At 39.6% G+C, this 27,569-nt stretch overlaps 2 protein-coding genes and 2 long non-coding RNA genes across 5 annotated transcripts in view; 1 reads left to right on the top strand and 3 right to left on the bottom strand.

The window, feature by feature from the left end:
- Window positions 1-27,569, top strand: part of LOC113020221 (C-reactive protein-like) — a 438,825-nt gene that overhangs the window by 392,194 nt on the left and 19,062 nt on the right. The window lies entirely within an intron of this gene.
- LOC145428502 (uncharacterized) lies at window positions 925-2,933 on the bottom strand. Its single transcript, XR_013908787.1, has 2 exons — window positions 1,953-2,933; window positions 925-1,345 (listed from the first exon to the last, which is right to left on the bottom strand). It is a non-coding gene; the product is annotated as an uncharacterized LOC145428502 (long non-coding RNA).
- Window positions 11,060-13,458, bottom strand: LOC113021450 (uncharacterized). Its single transcript, XR_013908757.1, has 3 exons — window positions 12,906-13,458; window positions 12,609-12,819; window positions 11,060-12,514 (listed from the first exon to the last, which is right to left on the bottom strand). It is a non-coding gene; the product is annotated as an uncharacterized LOC113021450 (long non-coding RNA).
- On the bottom strand, window positions 21,189-26,499 carry LOC113019975 (5-hydroxytryptamine receptor 3A). 2 transcript variants are annotated; one of them, XM_026163642.2, is made up of 9 exons: window positions 25,898-26,499; window positions 25,618-25,784; window positions 25,267-25,311; window positions 24,981-25,090; window positions 23,582-23,754; window positions 23,335-23,489; window positions 23,037-23,247; window positions 22,653-22,811; window positions 21,189-22,389 (listed from the first exon to the last, which is right to left on the bottom strand). In XM_026163642.2, the coding sequence occupies exons 1-9, from the start codon at window positions 25,935-25,937 to the stop codon at window positions 22,127-22,129; spliced, it is 1,323 nt and encodes a 440-aa protein (XP_026019427.2). In that variant the 5' UTR covers window positions 25,938-26,499; the 3' UTR covers window positions 21,189-22,126. The 2 variants fall into 2 exon arrangements, with proteins under 2 accessions (XP_026019427.2, XP_080156849.1); XM_080300723.1 differs by having other exon boundaries at window positions 25,618-25,781.

Below are 27,569 nucleotides of genomic sequence, written 5' to 3'. Positions count from 1 at the left end.
TTAGCGTAGTTTGCCCTGAATTCAGCTTTGACAACAAATATGATCGACTGTTTCTAGTAGAATTCCAAAGTTGTCATCTTGGACCCTCTCAGAGTACCCCTCTGTATGCTTGCAGAGACCCCTACAGTAGGGAAACATGCAAAACAGTGTCCAAACCTTTGTATTTTAGCTTTATTTATGTCTTACACAGCATCCCAACTCTTTAGCTAACTTAATAACTTTAGCTAAAGTGAATAGTTAGTCTAATTCATTAGTGCAGCATTACTGGATCACCTCTGTTTGAAGTGATATAATATGATATACAACTATCACTGTGTTTAACTACCATAATAATTCTTAGGGTACTGAGTGCATGCTTAATTAGATATATTTTTTAAACATGCTGCTCCATTACTATGTTTGACAGGCTGAAGTTGTCGGGTCACCTCCTAAATCGACCATCTTTTACAGGTGTTTTGTGCCAGAAATGGGGTGTCCACTGAAGACTGAAGATACTGAATCTCTACGCCTTGCCATTGATCCATATTGTGCCTTCATCTAGACAAGAGACATTAACTTAACCACTCTCATATGCTCTGTACCTACATCACATTCCCTGACAGTCGTAGCTTGGCTCATCTGAGGGTGAAATTATAAGAATGTGTTATTTTGCAAAGTGCTCTCTAGTGTTCCTAAATAAAATATGGCATTGAGGTCATTTCTTTTGAATTAATCCCTTCTTCTGAAATATAAGAACCTCTTCTGGTTTTAATGGCACTTTGGATTTCCTGACTTTCTGTTCCACTTCCAAACCCAAATAGATGCTGACACAGTAACATGGAAGAGGGAAAGACGTTGGAAAGGACTACTACAAATAAACCTAATGCCTAACCATGAAAAGTGTAAAATAAGAACAACAATAATAATAATAATAAAGATAAAAGATGAAGTAACAAGTTTTTAGTTTATTCCAAATGATCATCCAGATGTCTGTGACATGTGATGACAAACACCATAATGGAAGGCCTTAGTCATCACATGCTTAAACTCATATTTTTGCATATGCTGAACAGGCAGTCAGACATGCTGTAACTGTGGGGTAGAAAACAGCATGAACACCATACGGCAGGGGTCTCAAACTCCAGTCCTCGAGGGCATGGAAAAGTTGCATGACTCCAGTCCACCCTTGAGGACTGGAGTTTGAGACCCCTGTCATATGGAATATGAAAGGTGTGGTTGAACTGCATGAAGACTCTGAAGTTTGTCTTCTCTTCTGGCAGGACAGGAATGTGGCCTTGTCCTGTGAGCCACTGTAAGGATGTACTTAGAGTAGAACTGGACTGTCACCGGCCTCAGGCTCTTCACCCTTTTCAAAGACAAAGCAGTCATTTAGATAAAATATTAGATATTGTTTACCTGTAAATGCACAAAGAGAATTTAGAAATGTAATTATTGTCAAGAGTGAACAAGCACTGATAGTGTAATCTACAGCTGTGGCCAAACGTTTAGAGAATGAGAAGTGTTGTTTGCTTATTTACAAAGTTTGCTGTTTCAGTGATAGTTGTATATCATATTATATCACTTCAAACAGAGGTGATCCAGTAATGCTGCACTAATGAATTAGACTAACTATTCACTTTAGCTAAAGTTATTAAGTCAGCTAAAGAGTTGGGATGCTGTGTAAGACATAAATAAAGCTAAAACACAAAGGTTTGGACACTGTTTTGCATGTTTCCCTACTGTAGGGGTCTCTGCAAGCATACAGAGGGGTACTCTGAGAGGGTCCAAGATGACAACTTTGGAATTCTACTAGAAACAGTCGATCATATTTGTTTGTCAAAGCTGAATTCAGGGCAAACTACGCTAAATTAGCGTTTTTAGCTAACAGCTACAATAAGCATAACAGTTACCTTACGGCTGTCTTTTGTTAACATGACGCTTGTTCTTATACATGTAGTACATTTATTACCAACCTGAGAGTTTATCCGCTGGTCATTCGACATGACGAATGACTTCTGAAGTCTTAATTCAGCTCAAGACGCTGTAGATTCCCGTCAGTAACACTTTCGGTCCGCTAGTAAAACGTAGTTCTATTAATCTGCGCTTGAACCGGAACCGGATGTAAGTTCCAAAAAACTGAATTTTGGAACTGAAATTGAATTGTAGACCTGAAACTGAATGGTGAGAAGTGAAACTGAAATTATTCGAGAGCTGAATTTTTAAAGGATAAAATGCAGTTTCAAAGCAAATCAATTCATTTTCAAAATATAAATTCAATTTCAATTTAGTGATGATCATTTTCAAACCATAAATTCAATTTCAAATTAGACTAATTCAAATTCAGTTTTCAAAAGCATTTATTCAAGTTACAATTCAGATTCAATCGGTATGGAAGCCCGTTTCCGCCACTAAAAAAAAAAAAAAGCTAGTATCCATAACTCGAAATTTCGAGATAATAACTCGAAATTTCGAGAAAATAACTCGAAATTTCGAGTTACTTTTCTCAAAATTTCGAGTTAGCTCTGTCAATCAAAAATATACGTGAATGAGGTCGCTTTCTTGTTACCCGGAAGCATATGGCGCAGGACCGCGCACTCAAAAACGGATCCCAACAAATTAAAGTATGTTTGCTGATAGTAACACCATGTGATTCAGCTAATAACACATCATTTGTGAAGCCAGGCTGAAAACACTCAGCAATCTGTGCATTCACGACTGGATGTAATACCGGTAGCTTAGCTGTAGCATTTGTAGCTGAGGGCTTCAGCTTCCGGGTAACATGGAAATGACGTCATTCACGTAGATTACTGATTGGCAGCGCTAACTCGAAATTTCGAGTTGCTTTTCTCAAAATTTTGAGTTAATATGTCGAAATTTCGAGATAATAACTCGAAATTTCGAGATAATAACTTGAAATTTCGAGAAAATAACTCGAAATTTCAAGAAAATAACTCAAAATTTTGAGTTATGGATCCTTTTTTTTTTTTTTAGTGGCGGAAACGGGCTTCCATAAATCTGAGCAATTCAAATTCAAATTGAACTTATTCAAATTCAGTTTCCGATGGCACAGATTTCTGCCCATACAAGTCTTTTCCATACTGCTGACCAAAGCATTTAAAATTCACACTCATTGTACAATCGTGACTGCACACTCCCACAGAGCTTTGGAAACACACACACACACACACACACACACACACACACACACACACACACACACACACACACACACACACACACTGCTGCAGCTTTAACTGCTTTCAGTGTGTTATATGTGTTTAATCTCTTGATATTTTCTAATATTGTAGTTTTAATTTGCTTTATAAAGTCAATGCGCCGCCAGTGGGCTCATCTGTGTTTCTGATTGGTCAGCTGCTCTCAGCTCCAACCATGTGAGCACTAAACTGATTAACCCTGAATCAGAATCAGAAAGGGTTTTATTGCCAAATGTTGAGCAGGTTTACAACATTAGGAAATTGCTGCGGTACTTAGTGCAAACATACTGTCAGATAACACTTAAATAAACATAAAAATTAAAATTGAAAGTGCTAACTAGATAGATATATACATGAGTGCAGGTGGTGATCAGTGCAAACATGGAATGATGCAGTGACACAGCGTAGGGTCATGTGTTAGTGGTGGGAACAGTCATACGGTTATTGTTCATGTGTCCAACAGCAGAGGGGAAGAAACTGTTCTTATGGCGAGAGGTTCTGGTGCGAATGGACCGGAGCCTCCTGCCTGAGGGGAGCAGGTCAAACAGACTGTGTCCAGGGTGAGAAGGGTCAGCTGAGATCCGAGCTGCTCGCCCCAGTGTCCTGGAGGTGTACAGGTCCTGCAGAGATGGGAGTCTGCAGCCAATCACCTTCTCAGCAGAGCGCACAACACGCTGCAGTCTCTGTTTGTCCCTGATAGTGGCTCCAGCGTACCACACGGTGATGGAGGAGGTGAGGATGGACTCGATGATTGCAGTGTAGAACTGCATCATCGTCCGTGTTGGCAGGTTGAATTTCTTCAGCTGCCTCAGGAAGTACATCCTCTGCTGGGCTTTCTTAATGACGGAGGTGATGGTGGGCTCCCACTTCAGGTCCTGGGTGATGGTGGTACCCAGGAAGCGGAATGAGTCCACAGAGGTGATGGGGGTGTCAGTCAGGATGATGGGGGGGAGTGGGGCTGTGTGCTTCCTGAAGTCCACAATAATCTCCACTGTCTTCTGGGCATTCAGCACCAGGTTGTTGTGGCTGCACCAGGACACCAGACGTTCAACCTCCCTCCTGTAGGCAGACTCGTCCCCGTCCGAGATGAGTCCAATAACGGTGGTGTCATCTGCGAACTTGATTAGCTTGACAGACTGGTGGGTGGAGGTGCAGCAGTTGGTATACAGGGAGAAGAGCAGAGGAGAAAGAACACAGCCCTGAGGGGAGCCGGTGCTGATGGTCCGGGAGTCCGAGACATTCTTTCCCAGCCTCACATGCTGCTTCCTGTCCGTCAGGAAGTCAGTGATCCACCGATGGGATCAGGCACATTCATCTGGGAAACTTATCAAAACCTGGGTTAAGTTATCAAGTTGATAACCTCTGCTTAGCCTTATTGAAATGAGAGTGACATGTGGGCGGATTCAAACCAACAAAGAGTGTTTATTTGGTTGAAAGTACAAAAAACCCATAAGCTTGAAGATGGAAGCATAAGAAAAAGATTGATGACAGAAACAAACAAAAAAAGAAACTGAGAAGAGTTTACAAGTTACTGATGACTAACTTTGATATTTGTCTGTGGTCTGTTTAAGATTCAGTTCCAGGTTTAAGTCTGAGAATTTCACGTGACACTCACTGTGGTGGTGCAAACACGCAGTAGCATGCCTCAGCACCTCCTCCCTTTTTCACATTGGATGCTCGTCAGACGGCAGGTGGGTGGGGCTTCTGTGCCTGAGATTACCACATCAGACATCCCTTCTCACTGACTTCATAACGAGCCGTGAGCAGTTAGAGCAGTCTGACCCCGTGGCTTTTGGCAATCAGGCATTAAGTGCAAACAACCTGACCTCATTTGAAGCTTTAGCCATGGTTAATAAAATAATAAAAGCAACAAATAGCCCATAAAAACAGATACAGTGCGAATCTGAGAGTGTATGAGAATTGGGGGACCCCGGGATTACTTTGGGGCCGTCTGCAACCATATGTTAAACAACAGGAATGAGAATTGGCGCCTCCAAGTCTGAGGCCAAGGTCAGAGGATGTAGTGTCAGGGCAGCAACTCTTCCCAGACCCAGGGAGGAATTTAAGTATCAGAGAGTAGTGCCAACGCTCCTCGGTGGCTCGGGCATCTGATAAGAATGCCTCCTGTGCTCCTTTTAGGTGAAGTTTTTCAGGCATGTGCAACTGGGAGGAGATCCCGGGGCAGACGCAGCACACACTGGAGAGATTATTTCTCTCAGCTGCTTTGGTGGTCCCTGCAGTAGAGGTGGAGGAGGTGGCCAGGACAAGGAGGGCTGAACATGTGGTTAGACTGCTGTCATGTGACAAAAACTTGGTTAAGTGGATGGCAAACAAAAAGGCACAAAAATACATATTTTTTATGAAGAATAATCAAAATTGATAATTATAAAGATTAACACATTCATTGTCTTTGTCTCGTCTTTCTTCTTGTTTTCGAGCTGCTTTCAGTTCATGTCAGCAGCTCACAGGCACGACCAAGGTCCTCGTCCTGTGATTTCACCTGGACTTTCTCATCAGCTTCATTAGACTCTGTATAGGAAATGGAAGAAATAGATAATCAGAAGTAAAAGAGTCATATATACAAGTTCATGTGATTTCATCTGTTCAAAGATTTTTCACCAGAACTCATTTTACCATTTAATCAGTCAGTTGTTTGGTTATTTTTAGTATGAATAAAATGGGAGTAAATGTAATAATTTCTCAGCGTAAACACATGTAACTCCTGCCAAGTGGAATCATGATGATAACAATACCAGAAATATGCAAATGCACAAAAGCTAAAGGAGAATTATTTCACTGAGTCTGGCAGTTTGTAACGTTTAAGGCATTTTTCACCGAGGTTTGAGTGACACCAGAAGGGTTTACACACGTGGGTTTATACGTGTGTGGTGGAGGTGTGGTCCCTGCTGCAGGGGAGGGATGGTGCAGTGAGCTCAAGGGGGCAGTAGGCAGGTGAAGCCACAGATGGTGGCGACCTGACTAATGATTCTCTTCTCTTATAGTGAGGCGGGAGACCAGTGCAGTGCGCGTACTGAGACCAGCTCTGAGTGGAGACTGAGTGACATTATCTGCAGAAAATACCAATAAAATCTGCAACCGGGAGCACAACCACTGTATGTTGGGTCCATCTTTAGAATGTGTCTAAGGACAAATTTATAATAAACATGGATGGTAGTAGGATCTGTCTTTGTTTGTTTTAAAAAACTGTGGATTACAATGTGTCAATACAAGGAGAAGTTTTGTTTCTTTCACTGCTGTTATCAATGTTTTTAACAGATTAACAACTGGAAAACCCTGCTAGGAAGAAGAAATCCATATGAACAGTGCAAACACCTCAAACTTCATATAATCCAACAATATCTCAGAAAGAGTTTCATAACACGGGGCGATCGTGGCTCAAGAGTTGGCAGTTCGTTTTGTAATCGGAAGATTGCCGGTTCGAGCCCCGGCTGCAACAGTCTCGGTCGTTGTGTCCTTGGGCAAAACAAAATGACTGAATGTAGTGTAAAGCGCTTTGGGGTCCTTAGGAACTAAGTAAAGCCCTATCCAAATACAGACCATTTACCATTTTTACCAATATCAGAATCCATTTACAGCTCACCAGTTAAAGAAAGACAAGCTAGAGTCTTTAGAGCAGCCATGGCAGTTTGCCTACCATAGTCTGAGTAAACTGTCTTACGCTGTGAAGCCGCTTGTATTAAACAGAATATAATAGCATGGATGACACCAGTATATTAAATCAAATGGCCTTTGTGCATCAGTATTGTTGGCTGGGAGCCGAAGCAAAAAGTAAACACGAGATCTCATTATCAGACCAGGTGGGAGTGGAAAGGTTGTCAGTCAGTACAATGACCTTGAGATTGAGTACTCCTAAGCACAAACATCCTTCCAGCTGTCCAGCAAATTTCTCAACAGCATAGGCTCACAGAGGGGCGGGACTGTGTAGCAGCTACCACAGGGTGAGAGGCAACGTGCACCAAGAACAGGTCGCATCCATCCATCCATCCATCCCAGTAATGTGCCCCCTGCATTTTAAAGAGGTATCCTCAATGAATGTGGAACGTGAAAAATATTAGAAAAATTCTCACAATCCTCTTTAAAAAATACTTCCTTTCTAAGATTGTGCTACCACAAAAGATTTAAACTTAAATACACAAGACTTCCACCTTTAATTCAGGCGCTTAAACAAACATTAGGTGAATTTCAAGGAATTGCAGCTTTGTGTAGACACAGCCTCCTTTTGTTCAAATGTGATTTCATTTCATGGACAGGTGTGTGTGTGACTTCATTCAGCCCACACGCTGTGTAAACAGTTCTTTCACAGCTATCTGAAAAGGGGAAAAAGACACCGGAGCTCAGTTTACATCACTTCAGCTACAACATTTCAAACCAGCTGTGCATCGCAGTAGAGCCAGTGATGAACAAACTGTGCTTTGATATTTTTATCTGAGCCCAGTTCAGCCTTCACATCAAGCAGATAATGACAACACACCTGAAATTCTCCTCTTCACAGGAGGAGAAGGCAGCAGCCCAATAATCCCTCCCACTGACCACCGAAATTGCAGGGCCATTTTATTTAGCTGTACATTAACTGTAGTATATTTAATAAAGTCATGTAAGATTTTATGTTCAAACTAGTCTGCCTCTTTAAGTCTCAGAACCATAATGTTCAGGAGTCCGACCGCGGCGCCAGTGGTGGTGACGAAGCAGTTCAGGACGCTGACCGCGGAGAAGACGGTGGCGATTGAGCAGGTCCAAAGGCTGTCTTTTCTGGTGAAGATGTCCAGTCAGCATCCTGGAAGGTGGCCGCCAACGCCAAACCAGACGTGGACGAGGTTGAGCAGGCTGAGCCGGACATGGACGAGGCGGGACCAGGTGACGGCAGGACCAGGCGATGGCGGGGAAGCCATGGGTGATGGACCAGGAGGTGGCGCTGAGCCTCCAGAACATTGGAAAAGCTGCTGGATGGGCTTAACTGAGCTGCCAGCAGAAACAGAAATGGGTGCAGGCTCTTGCTGGACACTAGACACTCCCACGCGAGGAGTAGGAAAGGGTGCGGAGACCGACTGTGCCCTGGCAGGCCTCAACCTGGGAGCCGGAACAGGGATCCGCTGGACCTCTGCCTCCTTCACCCGAGGAACTGGTGCAGGTGTAAAAGAAGCCCTTGGGCGCAGGGACAGATGGTGCAGAATGGAGCTCAAGAGTATTTTCACTAACAGTCTCTGTATAAGCTGGTGAGCGGGACAGTCCAGGGGTGAAGCCACACCCAAAACAGTCTCTTGAGGTGCAGCTTGAACTGTGTTAACTTGGTCTTTCTCTAAAACATGGTGAATGTGTTTGAACATGGCTGGCTGTGGAACACAAAATTCAACTTGATTCATTAGCTCAGTGGCATCAAGTTCAAGTTTTTTAGCCAGTTTAACTATGGCAGGTGGCGTTCTGTTGTCATTAGTATTTACCAACTGAGGCGAAGAAAAAGTCACAGACTAAGAAATTGGTGGAGAAACATAGGGTGTCTCAGTCACAACAGCAGGTTCACAAGTGTCTGTGGGAGCTGGCTGGAAAACTAAACAGATCATAGAAGGGGCTTAGCTCAGCAGCAGGTTGTCCATAGTCACAATGCTCGGACTGAGTGAGTGAAAAACAGTCAGCATCACTCACCGACAGGGCTTGCTCAGTAGGGATGGGTACCGGTATGGCACCGGTTCTGACATAAACGGTAGTAACCAGACCGAAAAGCAGCGCACATTTCGGTTCCTTTTTGTTTTCCTGAGATGTCATACACTTTGAATTCTAGCCAATCATTTTACGTTTCCGAGGATAGTAGGCGGGCCCAGGTACGTACATTCTTTTAGAGCAGAGCTACAGATTAAAAATGCCCAAGGCGAAGCTGTCAAAAGTCTGGCTGTACTTCACAGCAAAAGATGCAAACTCAGCAGCCTGCAACAAGTGCTTTAAGGCATAGGTGTCAAACTCTGGCCCGCCTAATTACATTTGGCCCGCGAAGCCATACCAAATTACTATTAGAGCTGGCCTACTGGTATTATACAGCTAATATATATATTGTTTAGTATTAAGCTTTGCTTGTTCCATATTCAGTTTTCCAGCAAAACTTATTTGAGTCCATAAGAAAAGATTCATTCATAAATCTGGAGGAAGATTTTTTTTTCAATAAATATTAATGTTAGCCCGCGACTTTGTTCAAGTTTGGAATTTTGGCCCACTGTGTATTTGAGTTTGACACCCCTGATTTAAGGTGATACTGTCAAAGGAGGTAACTCCTCGAATCTGATGAAACACCTGGCGACGCATAGCATTTTTTTTAAAAGCCGAGAAATGCGCCGTATTTGATAGCTTGCTGCGAGACCTCACACCGTGCACATCTACTGCAGGTGTGGTGCCTGTTATCAGACCCGGAGTTAGCAACATCCTCCAAAAATCCGAAGAGGAGAGTCCTGGCCCCTAGCCCTGCCAGTGTAGCAGAAATGATGAGGATGATGATGCAGCAGCAGCCGTTCTTCTCTGCGTGAGTAGCTTAATGTTGTTCGTGTGTAATTTACGTTGAGTAGGCTAACCAGGTTATTACATTAATGCACGTAAGGTGAACTAGCAACCACCGTCGTAGTTACATGCGGCTGTCTTCTTCTGATACCATACATGCCCTATAGCTGCAGAAAAAGCTAACATTGTTATCTTTTTACAAAAAAAACAGCTACACATGAGAGGTTTTAGGACAAAGTTTGTATTTTTCATTGTTTAAGCACTGGTTCCAATCAAAGGAGATATGTTGTATCAACAGAAAAGGCTAACTTGGTTATCATTTTGCAGAAAAAAAGAGATTGCTGAAAATAAAAACAAGAGATTTTTGGACAAAGTTTGTGTTCTCCATTCTTTAAGCACCGGTTTGAGCACCGTTTGAGCACCTGCACCGTTTCAAAAGTAACGGTTTGGCACCGGTATCAGATAAAACCTAAACGATACCCATCCCTATTGCTCAGCAGCTCTGGGGTGACAGCGACATGAACTTAAACGATAAACATAAAAATAAACTAAAACTCAAAACGCTGGGTCAAAAGACCCAGGATCGTGACATAAACTGGAAATAAATCACAAACTCTACAAAATTGTCGAAGTCGAACAGGGATAAAAACCAAAATCTTCATTTTTTTCCAAGTTATTTTCTATACCTAATTTTGGGTATCGATATGATGGGATATAGTGTCAAGTATTTAACCTTCTTAGAAATAATTTTATATAGTTGGAAAACCTGTTTTTATTTCGCCTTAATGGTGCCACATTTGTGAGGAAAATGCATTTGTAGGTTGAGCATCTGAGTTGCGCTCATGAAAACATGAAGTATGATTATAACAAAGAAATAATCAACCAAACACAAAAAACTTTTTATGCTAAGGTTATTTGCTTTCCACTGGAGAAAACTTCAAAAAGCCCATTTCAAGGCTCATATCTCCATGTGAGAAGGTTGCTCTGGAAACCTGCTATGATATGAAACGTCTCCTTTTTATCTACATTTGATACCAGGCTCATCCTCTCGCCGTGGCTCCTTCTGTGTGAAAATAATTTTCCAATATAGTCATGTTTTTATAACTAAGCAAACATTAAAATTTAGATTTCTTTTACTCAAGCATTTAAAATACAATAATAATGCATTTAAATATCATAATAATAACACTTTGGTTAATGACGGCTTCCTTCCAAAACGTTGCAGTTCAGTCAGTGGAAAGGTTTAGGCTGTAAATATCCTCTTACTGCTTCATGTCACACAAACATTCTGCATGACTAAGAAAAGGTTTCGGGCACTTTCAAGCAAACTTAACAAAATTAAAAAGTAATACGGCTTGGAAACCTTGACTTTTAATGAAGAAGCTTTATTTAAAATTTGCAGAAGTTAACAACAACAGTTATAAATGCAAATCAATAATCAATCAATAGTTAAATCAGTCTGTCTCTAAATAATCTATTCTTGATTCTGTGAGGTCTCATTAAGAAGAATCATTAAGCGCTGTCCTCCTGCACTGCCGTCCCAGCCGGGCTAGTTTCCATCGGAGTTGTGCTTTTATTGTATTTCTATTAACGACTTTCATGCACTAGAGACAAAGTAGCTTTAGCTTTAGCCGCGTCTTTACTGGAAACGATGTTTTGATTACCAATTACATGGAGTGGGGTGACTTTGACGTGATGAGACCCATGACACATCGTAGTTTTATAGTGACTGAGATAAAATCCCCTAAATGGGAGGTCACTTGGATCGATGTGTGTAAACTACACTTATTACATTAGATTAAAAAAAACAAACAAAACCTTACTAAAACCTACAATCATATAGTACAGGGTGGGCCATTTCTATGGATACACCGTAATAACATGGGAATGGTTGGTGATATTAAAGTCCTGTTTGTGGCACATTAGTATATGTGAGGGGGCGAACTCCTCAAGATGGGCGGTGACCATGGTGGCTGTTTAGAAGTCGGCCATCTTGGATACAACTTTTGTTTTTTCAATAGGAAGAGGGCCATGTGACACATCAAACTTCTTGGTAATGTCACAAGAAAAACAATGGTGTGCTTGGCTTCAACGTAACTGCTACACCGTATAAGCATGCACTGGCAGATTATACACACACCGTGTAGGCTTGTAGGCAGGTGCAACAAATCTAACTCAAATAACCTTTGCAATCCACACTAAGTACATGAACGCCAGAAACAAAGCACAAGTACTAAAATATAAAACAAAGAACACATAATCTGTGATTTCAGCCAGTCTCCTGTAGCACCCATGCTTTTTATTCTCTTTGTACTGTCTTCCTGCTTCCCCTCGAACTGCCCTCACTTCATCCAGGATTAGTTTCAGCAGGTCACAGTACTCAGGAAGGTAACACCTGTCTTCTTTTACCTGGCCTGTCTCTTCGGCTTCAGCAGACTCTGAGTGGGAAATGAAAGAGATCATTTATTGAGCAAGCTGCAACAACGTTTCTGGTCTGGTTGACTTTTGCTGTTTTCGGTGAAAAAGCTTAAAAACACCACCATACTCCAGTGACGCACAAAAAACAAAAACAAAACAGAGATAACAAACAGAAGGAAAAGAGACAAACTGACTCCTCCTTATTGATCTCTGTGTTAGTTTCTTTGCAAAGAAAATCTACAAACACATACCTGTGACATCGCCCGTTTGCAGCTGAATATCCTCATGGGCCTCATGGGCCTTCTTACCACAATAACAATCGAGATCGATTAAGAAGGTCACCAGCATGGCCTCCAGGACACTAATCCCCACCAGGGCGAAAACTCCAGCACAGTATGTGGCTAGAAGGTGCAGAGAAATTGCTTGTCGGTGTACTGTTACTAAAATCCCTCTACCTCATTAAAATCTCGATCTTAGATCTACAAGGCTGCTCACCGATCATTGGCAGGCTCTTTTCTGTGGAGGGCAACATGTCCTGAAGAATCAGCAGTAAGACGGAGATGGACAGGAGTATCGTCACTTTGAAGCTCAGCTTTTCACCTCTGGCCTCACTAATGAAGAATGATGCCAAATCCAGGATAAGGAAAAAGAAAAGCGGCACGATAAGATTTATGACATACAGCATTGGCTTCCTCTCCATTGTGACCTGTAAAACAGGCAGATTCATCAGACCTGGACATGAGATAAAAAGCTGTCCACAAAAAAAAACCCATCACAAAAATATTTTCTTACCATGTATCTAAGTCTGTTTCTGGCTTTCGATCCATTAAAAGTTATCAAGCTTTTGAGTTCCCACTCTCCCATTGTAACCATGGCCTCTGCTGAGACTTTATTCAGCACGTTGTCACTGTTGAATGTTCCTAATTTTATCGTTTTCTCTATGGAGACAATAAAAAAAGGAATAAATTGTTACATCAATTGCTCTGGAGGTAATCTGACTCAATTTACAATATTTACCATTCGAGCTCATTGTTGAAAATGTGATGTTGCAGGATTGCGTATCAAAAGGAAACATCATGAGATCCAGACTGCAGGTGTAGGTCAGCCGCTGGCGTCCACTCGTGTACATCCAACCACTGGAATTCACGGTGACCAGAAGACTCTCCTGAATGCTCCCGGTATCGGAAACACTGAGGGGACAACAGCAGATGCAGGAGGAGAGTCAGAAATTAACTTTATTTTTCACTCTCACTGTTATAATTTCAAGTTTTGCACTGAGTGTGTAATAAAGTTGTGTATTCATCTCCTGAGAACACCTCTATAAATGGTTTGGTAGCTCCCTGTACACTTCAGGGTTGAACAAAAAAAAATTGCATAAAAATATGAAGAACTAAAGCATGATTTTTTTAACACAATCCCTTCATTTCAAAGTAAATTAATGGATTCTGCTGGAAAGTAATTGGACAAATTAAATAACTGAAAATAAAATATTCATTTCCAATAGTTGGTTGAAAGCTTTGCTGGCAATTATAGCCTGAAGTCTTGAACTCATGGACATCACCAAATGCTGGCTTTCCCCCTTTTTAATGCTCTGCCAGGCCTTTACTAGGGGTGGGGGAAAAAAATCGATGCTGTGTAGCATCGTGATATTTTGTTTGGTAATAATGTATCGATACAGGGACAGCAGAAATCGATATTTTGTTACAAAAAAGGTTTTTGTGCTCTGACTTCAGAGCACGTTGATCCTTTTTCTGAGCAAGAATCCTGACACTGTCAAATGTGTTTAACTTTTTTTGGCAGCAATAAACATGACAGTTTACTTATTTTAATTTAAGACATGTTTTATTTTGATTAAGTTTAAAACTTTTTTATTTAATGTAAAATTATGTTTTGTTTTAATTTACTTTCAAATTCTTCAGTTGCTGAAGGGGCTGCATAGTTTTCATAAATAGCTATAATTGTACCAGGTGGTTGCATTCAGTTAAGTTGGACTAGACTGTAATACAAACCGTTCAGTTTGTCAACAATAAAAGTGAAATGAGAGAAAGACTGAGTGTGAGACTTTGATATTAGATAAAATGAATATTGATAAAGTTTACCTTTATGTACAGAATCTGAATATCGCAAAATATTTTAAAAAATTGCAATAGTATCGTATTGTGCGTTAAGTATTGTGATAATATCGTATCGTGGGATGTATGGTGATTCCCACCTCTAGCCTTCAGTTGCTGTTTAAGTTGTTGGCCTTTCTTTAGTCTTTAGTCTTCAACATCTGAACTGCTCAGTTGGGTTAAGATCAGGTGACTGACTTGGCCATTCAAGAATATATCACTTCTTTGCTTTAATAAACTCCTGGCTTGCTTTGGCTGTATGTTTTGGGTCATTGTCCATCTGTCGTATGAAACACCGCCCAATCAATCTGACTGCATCTAGCTGGATTTGAGCAGAATTCATTCTGCTGCTTCTGTCCTGTGTCATATTAACAATAAACACTAGTGTCCCTGTCCCACTGGCAGCCATGTACACCCAAGCCATCACACTGCCTCCATCGTGGTTTACACATGATGTAGCATGCTTTGGATCATGAGCTGTTCTGCGCCTTCTCCATACTTCTTTCCTGCCATCATTCTGGTGGAGGTTGATCTTGGTTTCATATTTCTAAAGAAAGTTTAGTTTTAAAGAACTCTGCTGACTTTTTCAGATGTTTTCTGTCAAAGTCCAATCCTGCCTTTCTATTCTTGAGGCTTATGAGTGGCTTGCACCTTGCACTGAACCCTCTGTATTTACTTTCATGCACTCTTCTCTTTATGGTAGATTTGGATATCAATAAGCCCTCCTCCTGATGAGTGGTGTTCACTTGCTTGGCTGTTGTGAGTGGGTTTCTCTTCACCATAGAAATGATTCTGTGATCATCCACCACTGTGGTCTTCTGTGGACGCCCAGGTCTTCACCAGTGCTTTCTTTCTTTCTCACAATGTACCAAACTGTAGATTAATAATAATATTTTAGCAATTTCTTGGATGGGTTTTTCTGTCTTCGCAGCTTAAGTATGGCTTGTTTCACCTGCACGGAGAGTTCATTTGACTGCACGTCGTCTGTTCACAGCAAAATCTTACAAATGCAAGCACCACACCTCAAATCAAGCCCAGGCTTTTTGTCTCCTTATTTGATAAGGACATAACGTAGGAACTACCCACACCTGCCCATAAAAAAGCCTTTGAGTCAACCGTCCAATTACCTTTGGTCAATTTAAAAAATTGGTGGCACATATTAAGGAACTGAAACTCCTAAACCCTCCATTCAATTTGAATGTGCATATCCTCAAATGAAGCTGAGTCTATACATTATGTTATAATTGGAATATGTTTCAGTAAACAGGTAAAAACAAACTTTCGTCAGTGTCCAAATATATATGGACCTAACTGTACATCTGAGAAGAATTCTGGGATACTCCCTCCTTGCAGTCCTTATCATTGTCACTCCGGCAGCAGCTCACATCAGGGGACAGTGTTCCTGAATTTATGGATGCTGGATTGTGCCTTTGATACTCATTAGTTTCTGCCACGCTTTTTTCTTTTTGTTGGACTGTGCATTGTGAAAAGTTTTGACATCTGTGGCATGTCCTGTTTACTTCTCTATGGCCAGTTCGATATCTGATGGCTGGTAGGGCATGCATAATGGCAGCTTAAATCTGCTGAACTGGCTTTTGAGGATCTTTCTTTATCTTTTGGAGGTATTTGGTTTTGCTGACCATCTTCTGTCTTTCTCATGCTTCCTGTTGGCCTATGGGACACTCAGGTAGTTGTAGGTGTTCTGTATGTTTGCTGTTGCAACTTCTCCAACCCAAACATACAGATGTCCTCGCTGCAGAGCCTAGTGAGGTGGATCCGTGAGTAAATGTTTTGCTCACTCCTGGAGTTCAGTTTGATGTCATTCATGTACTAAAGGTATTACTCCAATAAAAAATCTATAATTTATATCCACTTGTTGTGATGGCCTGGGTGAGACCTGTGCAGGGTCTCAACCCCCAATTTTCAATTAACAAAATATCTTTGCAAATGTTCTGCGGACAAATGTTTCCTAGATGTCTGAACCCAGCTGTAGTCTAGATAAGTTATGTCTACAGTGTTGTGTGTATATTTCACACTTGGACCAAAATTGAAGTTTCCGTATTGTTAATCAGGTATTCAAGCTAATGTAAGTCAGACTTTTTCCTGGGCAGCTTGCTTTCCTTGTAGGAATTACCCCAGAATAAAACTGTATAAAAGCCCAAGTTATTTTGCACTTGTGTAATGAACAGTACTTACTCCTCATTGATTCTCACATCGGGGATCCACAGAAGTGATTTTGGAAGGGTTATCTCTTCTATCCCACAAAAGTCTGAAGAATTCCAAGTAAGGAACTCATTTGTCCAAGACTAGGAAAAGTAAAAGTTTGGATTTAAAGATAATTCTGACTTAACACGAACTGTGTGAGAGTTAAAAGAGCCAAGAATGTCACTAAAGTCGATATATTTACTGATAACAGACAATGGTTTTTCAAACAGTAAACTAAAAATGACGACACTGCCAGTCCACATTCTTACCATGTAGAGCCAGATGTGAGTTGCGATAGTTTGAGACTTCTCCTCCTGCAGACAATCAGCAACACCAACATCAGTATTCACACTTTTCAGCTTGATTAAAATGCTGAACTCAGATGAATTATTATTATTATATGTATTAGGGGTGCAACGATACACAAAATTCACGGTTGGGTTCAGTTCGATACTTTGGCTTACCATCAGGGTCATGCTTCACATGAAGACCAAAATAGTTCCAAACGCCAGATCTGAATGAGGGTGGGGGAGGTTCAATTTCGGGTAGCGTTGAGGCAGTTGCCATGTTGCAACTAGCATAACTTCTGTCTCGCTAGCTTGTGCTGCTCAGTGGATCTGCGCTCAACAGTGCAGCCTAGGCGGAGTAGTCGAACGCAGATCCACTGAGCTCTCAACACAGACAGCATAAGATAAGTTGATCAAATAAATTAAAAATATTGTATTGTTCAATACATATGCATACCGAACCGAAAGCACTGTAGCACTGTATCGAACGGGTTAATATCGATAGATAGATAGATAGATAGATAGATAGATAGATAGATAGATAGATAGATAGATAGATAGATAGATAGATAGATTCTGGCGTCATTTATTCTTTTAACATATTTCTCTAAAAATATGGGAATGAGGCAGCACAGAGGGAACTAACCAAATGCCACAACAACAAATACCTGAACCAATCTACTATGAGGACTAAGAGGCTCATAACAACTTATGGAAATCAACAGAAAACAGAGACTTCAATGGAAATATACATGAAACCAACATTCAAAAGGCCCAAGGCTTGAGGTTACAGTACTCAATTTTCTGGTAATAATAATAATATAAACACATACGAGATATAATCAAGAGACAACCCAGACAAAGAACCCTGGGTAGGTCATAGTCATAACAAAAAGAAGACACCAAATATAAATAACATTAACAAGTATTGACAACTTAGGTGTTGTGATGGACATTAGATGAGAAGAGAGCTGAAGATCTAGCTATAAAGACTGTTGAACCTCCACACCTGGAAGTCTATATTTACAGAGCCGTAGTAGAAGATATTTCCCCTAAAACCTTTGAAGGACCAGGCCATAATTCCTTTTATGATGTGCATCTTTCCCTCGAAATGTTTTCAGACAAATCTGAGTTGGTTGGATAAAGTTTTACTCGTTTTTCAAATTTGATAAAGCGCAGTCCCTTGGATTTATTTTTGTGTAAACATAGCTTTTAAATAAAGGTAACAGATTCATGAATATAATTCTATGTAAATGTGCAGAAATCTGTGCAAAAAAAAGAAGGAGTATGGAGACACTTACCACTTCTAAAATACCCAACAGAAACATGTCGAGCTGAACGAGTGTGGAGTTGGTCCAGCTTTTCACTGGTCTCATGATTTGCAGAACAGTATTTGATTCAGTCATGTTTAAGTAGTTCAGCAGATCATAGTATGAACAGTCTGAAGTCTGACTGGTGGAAAACCCTGCTGGCAAAAAAACACAAAATCGTAACTTACAGGCAAAATGTAAGACCTAAACATCAGAAACTCATCCAACTAAAGTTCAGAAAAATAATTAAAATGTTCAAATCAATGTCAAATTTAAAAACTCACCAATTAAAGAAAGAAAAGTTAGAGTCCTCAGAGCAGTCATGGCTGTCTGCCTTCAGTCCCAGTAAACGCTTTTAAACTGCACAGCTGCTTACATAGAACAGAGTCATACAATAGTGTGAAGGAGAAATTAATATATGTAAAAAATGAACTGTCAAGTATACTAAAATCCTTCTATTTGTTCCTGTGTGCTATTGAAAGGGAAATAATACTAATCACCTCTGCATTCATGTCATTGGCTGGCAGCTGAGTCAAAAAGTCAACATGTAAGTATTAAACCAGGAGAGAGTAGACAGGTTTTCAGTGAGCAAACTCTTCGCAGTGCCCGTAAATATTTAATGATAATTCAGTTTTACTTTGAAAAGTGACGCTCTAAGTCACTGATTATGAATTTATATTTTCAGGTATAATACAGAATGTAATTACCAGAGGTTTTATGCAATTATGTGTGAAATCTTCAGAAAGTTTAAGCACTGTTCAGAATGTAAAATTCAGCTATTCTTTAATTAACTCAGTTACTTGCAAAATACTTCAAAGACAACAGATCAAATACTGAAAGTGAGAAATAAAATGTTTGAACAATGGTAAAATATTCTTAATTTTGGCTGTGTATGGTTCGACAGTAGATTATACATTTAACACAGTTCAAGAGTTTAAAAAACATTTATAACCGTTGATAAATTATAGCCATTTTTATGTATGACTACAACCTGTTTAAAATTCAATCCATGATCTACTTGGTGAGCCTGAGGATTAATCCATGTACAGTGGAAGCCTGGCTTATGAAGACCCCATTTAACAAAAAATTCAAGTTACGAAGGCACTTAACAGCAATATTTCTGCCCATGATACGGCAAAATGCCCGTGTAACGAAATAGATAAAATAGAAAATTTTTAAAAATTAAATTAAATTCCATAATGTTATATACATGTACACGTATGTATGTATGCTTTCTTCATCCTCCGCCAAGAACTTCGTCTTCAGCCAGCTCAAAAGGCGATGGAAAAAGGTGCTTCGACTTACGAAAATTTTGACTTACCAAAGACCTTCTGGAACGAATAATTTCGTAAGTCGGGGTTCCACTGTAATTTATTAATCGTGATTGATGTTATGCCTGCAGTTGCCAGAAGGGGGAGCTCTGGCCTCCCTCCCAATAAAGCGGCGGAAAGAGAAGCATTGTGTCTGAGCATCGGTCTTCGTTTGTCTCCTTTTAGGTTTAAAATAAGGTTGGGCGATATGTAATTAAAGTTATAGTAAATTTTCCAACCGACAATCGTCAGTCCAATAAATGACGATAGGCGGTATATTTGTGCAGGTGACTTTTTGATGGGCGGAGCCATGTAACCCTGCACATTTAGAATTTATACGTTTTGTTTGGAGGGAATATTTTAACTTCGTTTCTTGTTTGTTTCGGTCTATCTATCTATCTATCTATCTATCTATCTATCTATCTATCTATCTATCTATCTATCTATCTATCTACTTTTTGGATTATTCATTCATTTATTTATTTATTTGACATGTACCAAATCGCACAAAAGACTTAACATTGAGTCTGAGATTTTTTTTAACATTTGACGGAAGAGACATTTTGATTTTTAACTTAGTTTTTGTTTAATTTTGTGTTTGTTGTTTGGTTGAGTGTGTAAGACAGATAAACTCTGTAACGGCCTGTAAACATGGTTATAGTGGAAAAAAGAAGCCAGTTTTTCTTTGTTTCCATACCCACCATTATAGGTCTTTTTTTTATTAAAATAAAATGGTTTTGTTTTTTCTGAACATAGCCTACTGTTCGAGTAAATGAATCGCTGCATTTGGGCGCACCATGAGGGTGCATTTGCTTGCAGCTGGAAGAAGACACCGTTAAAAGAGCGCAATTATTTTTTCCGTTGGCTGGTTCTCTTAGTTTCAGACAAAATGATTAGGAAACTTATTCATAGAAAAATAAATAAATAACTCTTGTAAAAACAATCGGTAAAAGGCTAAGCCTATTGTCAATAGTCAATATAGTCATCCAAATGCCCAACCTTAGTATTAAATGAGCATTTCTGCTTTTGAACTGTAGAAATATATATGTTGAGATGTGCTGACTGCATTTGCAAATGTACCAATAGGATACTAGAATGTTTAGATGATTTACGTTTCCCTGTAATGTTAGGACACTGTTAAGCTTAGCGCTCTGTTGCTGGCTAGCATGGAGCACCATCCTGCCAGAGTGTGTATAAGACATACAGTATCATGTGCATTTTGATAAATGCCTATTAATATTTTTATATGAATGCTTTGTTTATTTTCAGTACTTTTAACTTTAACGATCTATTATGCTTATTGATTTATTAACCATTTTTGTAAATTCTCTGTGATTTTACATCAACTGTGACAGCTGAGTTACAGTTCTTACCAGTTGCTCCACTTTGTTATAATACAACTTGCTATCAACTACTCTCTGAGCTGTGATGAAGCAGCGTAAGTTGGAAACAGAGAGTAAAATTCTACATCTTGAAACATGGCAACACCAATGAGCACAACTTTTACTTTGAAGGCAAATATTCTGTTTCCAGTTTGCATCAGCCTTTTTTTTTTTTTTTAAAGTTCTGCTGAAGCACAGCAAATAGTTACCAATCATTTGCAGCATGTCAGCGTCTTCATTGGAAACTACAGGCAATCTCTTCATTCTGCTAGCCACCAAAACAATCACATGAATGGTTGGATAAGTTGTAACCATGCAAACTACATGCAACTTGATTGTATCAAGTAACGATCACAAACATCCAAGAAACCCTTACCAACTTGTTTGGGAATAGCAACCACTGGTCGCAAGATAGTTGCCAACTTGTCTCTAGACTTATGTGACTGAAGTTGAAAATAGAACAGTTTTGAGTTACTGGATACTTTTATTATACAGCAAGAAAAAAATACAACGACCTTATTCATCCCACAAGTTGGGAAATTCATGTGTTACAGCAACCAAAACATTAATTAACCCAAGACAAAAAGCTTGAACAATATATAATAGGTCAAATAAATAGAATCTCACCAAACGTCCGCAAGGTAAGAATTACACAGAAGAGTCATTACTGCTCCTGCATTCCTGTTGAGATTTTTTTGATTCTGCTCACAGGTAGCTGACGAATGTGTCTTCAGAGAAACCATTCCTCAGAGGATTTTGGTCCATATTGACATACAGTTGCACATCTATGATATGAGTCTCCCATTCCTATACATGCCAAAGGTGCTCTATTGGACTGAAAGTGACTGTTGAAAATATTTGAGTACACCAAATTCATTTCCATCTCCAAAAAACCCAAATTGAGACTGTTTGAGGTTTGTGACAAAACGTGTTTTCCTGCTGAGTGTAGCCATCAGAGGTTAAGAGGCCTGTTTGGACCATTCTCTGTAAACCCTGGAGATAGATGAGACTCAGACAATACCCTTTGGCAACAAGAAACCTGAATTATTCTAGTTTTGTATTTTATAATTAGTCTTTGTTCTTATTTTGTTTTCACTTTCTTTTCAATGACCTTCCAGAGTGGGTTTCCTCAAGTTTTGAAAAAGACGTGCAGTAGTTATTAACATGTTTCATCCTGCACTGCATGCATTTACTAACATTGCGTAGGTGATGTTTCACAACTAAAACATCTTTAAGTTACTTGAAGACGTTTCACCTCTCATCCAAGAAGCTTCTTCAGTTCTGAATCTTTGCAAGCTCCTTTGACTACGATGACCTGGATGACTGAGAACCTTCACAGACAACTAAAACATCTATTTTCATGCACTGATGGATTATACACACAACACAAAATCTACTCAAATTTCAATCAGATCATTTGTGGAATCCACTTTAAATATCCCAACACCACAAAAATTGTGGAAGCAATCAAATATAAAACAAAGAACACACGATCTATGATTGCAGCCAGTCTCCTGTAGCTTTCTTGCTTTCCATTGACTTCGTCCTGTCTTCCAGTTTTGTCTTGAACTGCCTTCACTTCATCAAGGATTAACTTCAGAAGGTCACAGTCACTGGGTAGGTCACTTCTTTTCGGTTTCCCCTCACCCTTTTTTAAAGTTTCAGCAGAATCTGTGCAGGAAATAAAGACAATAGCCAATATAATAATCAGTTACTATAATACTAATAATATGAATATGATGCTTGTCAATTATTCCCAGTTGATTATTCCATGTCAGGGGAAAAAGCTTCGGATTGTCAACAAATTTCTATGTACATGGCCAACGCCAGACAGCAGATGAACAAAAAGTGGTTCATAGAGACCAAACTTAAAGTCAAATCATGGGGACTAATGGTCTGTAATTTCATTTCCATATCTCAAAAAAAGAGGTTACCTTCCATGGGTTCCAGCTGAACATCAGTCTTGGCATTTTCACAGTTTTCAGCCTTCTTATAAAAACAACTAAAACCTTCAAAGTCCATTAAAAACATCACCAGCATGGTCTCCAGGACACTTACAGCCACCATTGTAAAGATGACCATGCAATAAATGGCTAGAAGTGAGATGCAGAGAGATTATGTGTCAGTGCTATTTTACAAAAGTCTGCCACAAAGAAAGATAAGAAATAAGATGATCTTTATTGTCACTGTTGCACAAACAATGAAAAATAGTTTAGCAGATCTTTGGTTTAGCAGCACAGATAGAGCAACAATATAAATTTGTGGAAAAAATATATATACAACATAGTGCAAGTAAAATGTCTTATTTGAATCCTCACATATGATTGGCATGTCTTTTTCAGTGGACGGCAATATGTCCGCAAGAAGCAGCAGTAAGACAGAGATGGACAGAAGTATTGTCACTTTGAAGCTCAGCTTTTCCACTTTGGACTCACTAATGAAGAATGAAGCCAAATCCATGATCAGGAAATAGAAGAGGGGTATGATGAAATCTATCACATAAAGCATGGGCTTCCTCAACATCAACACCTGTAAAAACAGAGTCATTAGAGACAAAGAGATATGGGCATCTGTGAAAGAGCTATTACTGAAATGTCATCCCAGATATTGTCTTACTCTGAAAGAAACGTAGCTTTTATTTTCAATGGTTTGGTTAGTTGAGTATATGTCGATGTGTTTGAGTTCCCACTGTCCCCTTGTAAGCATGACTGTATCAGAGACTTGAGTAAGGAATCTTTCGTCGCTGATCGTTCCAAATGTTATAGAGTCCACTATGAAGACAATAACAAATGACTCCAAATCATTTGCTCTGACAAAAAAGAGCAAGTGAACCAATTATTACAGTTAATCTGGTGTATTTTACCATCAGAGTTCAGAGATGAAAATGAGATGTAACACGTTTGCAAATCAAAGGGGAACGCGAAGAGATTTAAACGGCACGCAAAGGTCAGCCGCTGCTGAAAGTCTGCCTTCACTGAACCGTTGGAATACACAGTGACCAGTGGACTCATCCGCATGCTCCCATCATCAGAAACACTGCAGAGAGAAGAGGAAACGCATCAGTCATCTGCCAGTAAAGTAATTAAGGGGTTGGTTATTCATCATCAAAGCTTGCCTACAGCTGGCTGTTTCAGTTTCTTTACTTTAACCTTAAAAAAATCCCTGCAGCCTGACAGCTCAGAGGAAGTGCAGGAATCTCCTTTCATTTCAGACTAATACTTGCTGTATCGCAGTTCACAACAACAAACTCTCATTCTGTACAATGAATTTGTATTATTTTACATGAACATTCAATTCAGTTAAATTCAATTTTATTCATGTAGCGCCAAATCACAAAAACAGTTGCCTCAAGCTTCTTTGTTTGGGAAGGATAAACTCCCTTTTAACAGGCCTGTGGTACTTAGCCAACTAATAGAGATAGGTTGATAATGTTTAAGATCGAAGCATTAATTAATGGCAGGACTTCTTTGAGTTGTCTTGTAGTAATGAGGTCTAAAAGACACCTTGATGGTTTGGAGGAAGCATTTACTGAAGATCAATTGGAGAAAATGAATATCAGTGGTACTGAAAGTAGCCATATGCATCGTTGCGTCTGTGAATTGGTAATGAGTAATCTTTTTTCTAATGGTTCAAATTTTGCTTGTCATTACTAGTTAATGTTAAAGGAATGGTTTTTGTCAGCCTGGTTAAAGTGCTAAAGAGATACCTAGGGTTCTTCTTATTTTCTTCAATCAGTGATGAATAGTAAGATGTTCTAGCTTTTTTTTAGACAAGCAAACAGGCTAAATGATGATCTAAATTAGGGGGACGCCATTTCCTCTCCAGTTTACGAGTTATTTGCTTCAAGGTCTACAGGCTGCTGAAAGCTCGGAATGTTGCCTTCAGAGATGGAGACGAGGCAAGCCTGAGGACAGCTAGGGCCAACCTTTCCCGTGGCATCAGAGAGGCTAAGAGACAGTACTCCAGGAAAATATCTTCCCTTGTCTCGTCCTGCCTAATCACTCCCAGCTGTGCTCTCCTCCTGTGCCTCATTCCCCTCGTTATCCCTCAGTGTGTTCTTTTTGAGTTTACTTTTCGTCTCTGCAAGTTTGCATTTGGGTCCTCTCCTGCCTGCACACAGCCAGTTTGTGACAGTTTAAATCACTGCACCCATTTCCCATTTTCCTAGCAAAATATGGCTCAAGACTTTTGCACAGTCCTGTACCCTTTTATATAAAATCCCTGCAAACAAAAATTTCATTTCTGCAATGAGCTATACTTACTCTTCAACAATGATTACATCAGGGAACCACAACATTGATGTCATAATGGACAGCTTTTCTATCCCACAAAACTCTGAAGAGTTCCAAGTCAGGAATTCATTTGTCCAACTCTGGAAAGAATGAAAAGCTGAGTTTTAAAAAGTGCCAGAAAAAATATGAATAATAGAAATAATGAATAAATCACGAGCCTACAGAGCTGGTGTTTATGTAACTGCTGATTGGTCCATTTGTCAGCATTGTTCAAAGTGATCATCTTGGTTTTTGAATGTGCCACACAGATTCTTACCATGTGGACCCTGATTTCATTTGTGAAAGTTTGAGACTTCTCATTCTGGAAACAGTAAACAGCAAAAAGATAAGTTATCGAGGGAATTTCCAAGGAACTGTGTTGTTCTCTCAAAAGGATCAGTATTTATTAATCCACATAGTCAGGGGTGTATTTCTTTATCCTCTAAGGTTCTGATGCTCTAAAACAATAATGCATCCAAAAAATGTTGTGCTGTGTAAAAGGTGAACCAAAATTATTTGCAAATCATCACAAGTGTGGTTGAAGATCAGACACATCCTAAGGTATAATGTTTGAAATGCTTTTCTGCTTTTGTTCAGTCCATGCAAGAAGGACGATAAGGATGCTTACCGATTCTAAAATGCCCAACAAAAACAAGTCCACCTGAACAAAGGTGCTTCTGGTCCAGTTTTTCACTGGCCGCATGGTTTCCAGAGCAACATTTGATGAGGTCAGGTTCAAGTAGTCCAGTAGATTATAGTATGAGCACTCTGAAGTCAGACTGCAGGAAAACCCTGCTGGGAAGATGAAACATGTAGACAAGAAAAACAAGTGGCCTGAAACTTCAGATCCTACACAACTACAGAGAGAACGTCTCTTTAACAAATCAAAGTCTAATGTAAAAACTCACCAATTACAGAGATAAAAGCCAGAGTCTGTAGAGCAGCCATGGCCTTTTGCTCTCACCTCAGTCTGGGTAAACCCTTTTAAACTGTAGAGTCTTACACAAAACAAAGCAATACAAAATTGTGCATGAGACCTTTGCATTGTCTATTATAGACAAACTCCTATTTGTCCCTCTGTGTGATTGAACATGATACCAATCACCTGTACATTACTATTGTTGAGCTACAAATGAAGCACAAAGTCAACATAAGAAGATCTCATTATCACATCAAGTCTAAATGGAAAGGTTTCCCACTTCCACTTGACGTAACAGTGAATGATCCCACAAAGTATTTGGCCTCTAGTCAAATAGAAGCTTCACATGTGGCTATAAATCACTGTAATTAAAAATGCTGAAATGCGCACCAGAGGATTTTCAACGGTCGGGAAATTCAGGAGCCAATTCTGACCCTCCCATTTGAAAAGTCACAGCGGAAACTAAGACTCATCGGGCCAGGCAGCATATTTCCAATCTTCTGTTGTTCAGTTTTAAACAGCTGAGTGGTTATTTGAGTTGCTGTTTCCTTGCTATCAGCTTGAAGCAGTCCATCCATTCCCCCCTCACTTGTGACATCAATAAGATACCTTTTCCCAGAGAACTGATGCTCACTGGACATTTTCTCTTGTTTGGAACATTCTCCTCCTGACTATATCCACATGGCTAAATGCACTGAGTGGCTGCCATGTGATAGGTTAAGTTAATGATTGTATTCACGAGCTGTTAAAGTTGTGTAGCAACTAACCAGTGAGCATGCAATAAATACATGTGCACAGAATAACTTTTCAAATCCCATTTTCAAAAAACTGAAGTTCTGTGTCAAAAGTATGAAAAAACTAATAAATAAAAATGTATAAAAAATCTTTTATATAATTTTTTACAGTTAGCTATATATATATATATTCTAAGTGATGTAGATCAGTTCAGCTATATTAGAGCAATTCATCAACAATATCTTAATGCAGTTTAATAATTGTGTTTTATTTTTGTTTAAATGGGAACTGATGCAGTTACAAAACTTGGGATTAGCTCCATCAGTTCAGCACTTACTGTGATGACACCAGCTACTATGGTCTGAAAGCAAAACCGTTTCCAATTTTTTTCGAAACAGGATAAAACAGTTATGTGTTTGTTTTTATCCCATCCAAAGTTTCGCTGCTTCAGTCTATGTAAGTGCTAATGAGTAGGAACCCTGAGACAGAAAGTGTAATTTGCCCTGATCAGTTTCACTCTCAGGTCTAAAGATTTTAGGGAAAAAAAATCTCTTCCAGTAAAATAGTATTTGTGTAGCCGTCCTAACAGGTGAAACCTTTTAGAGATCATAGATGAGTCAGATCAGAAGTATGTTTAAAAAGCATCTTCTGAAAATGTACAGTAAAATTTAATGTTTCAGATCATCAAAGAAATGTGAATGTTATACAAGAATCATTTTTTCGCTTTTTTTTTTTTGCCTGTCCTGTTTGGATCTTTTGCCATCAGAATTATTGTCTAAAGGCAAAGAAAGATGCCCAACGGATTTACTTAACCAAATGGACCCAGTGACGTAAGTTTCATTATCCGATTGTTAGCGTGAGGGTCTGTGCAAACTGATGTGATTCAGTGGTGGCTTCCTATTACACACACTTGTGTCTGTAAAGGC

Source organism: Astatotilapia calliptera, chromosome 4, assembly GCF_964374335.1.
Source record: "Astatotilapia calliptera chromosome 4, fAstCal68.1, whole genome shotgun sequence".
In the NCBI taxonomy this organism is placed as follows: Eukaryota; Metazoa; Chordata; class Actinopteri; order Cichliformes; family Cichlidae; genus Astatotilapia; species Astatotilapia calliptera.
Note: the sequence above shows the minus strand (reverse complement) of the source record. Positions and strands in the feature narration are given on the sequence as shown.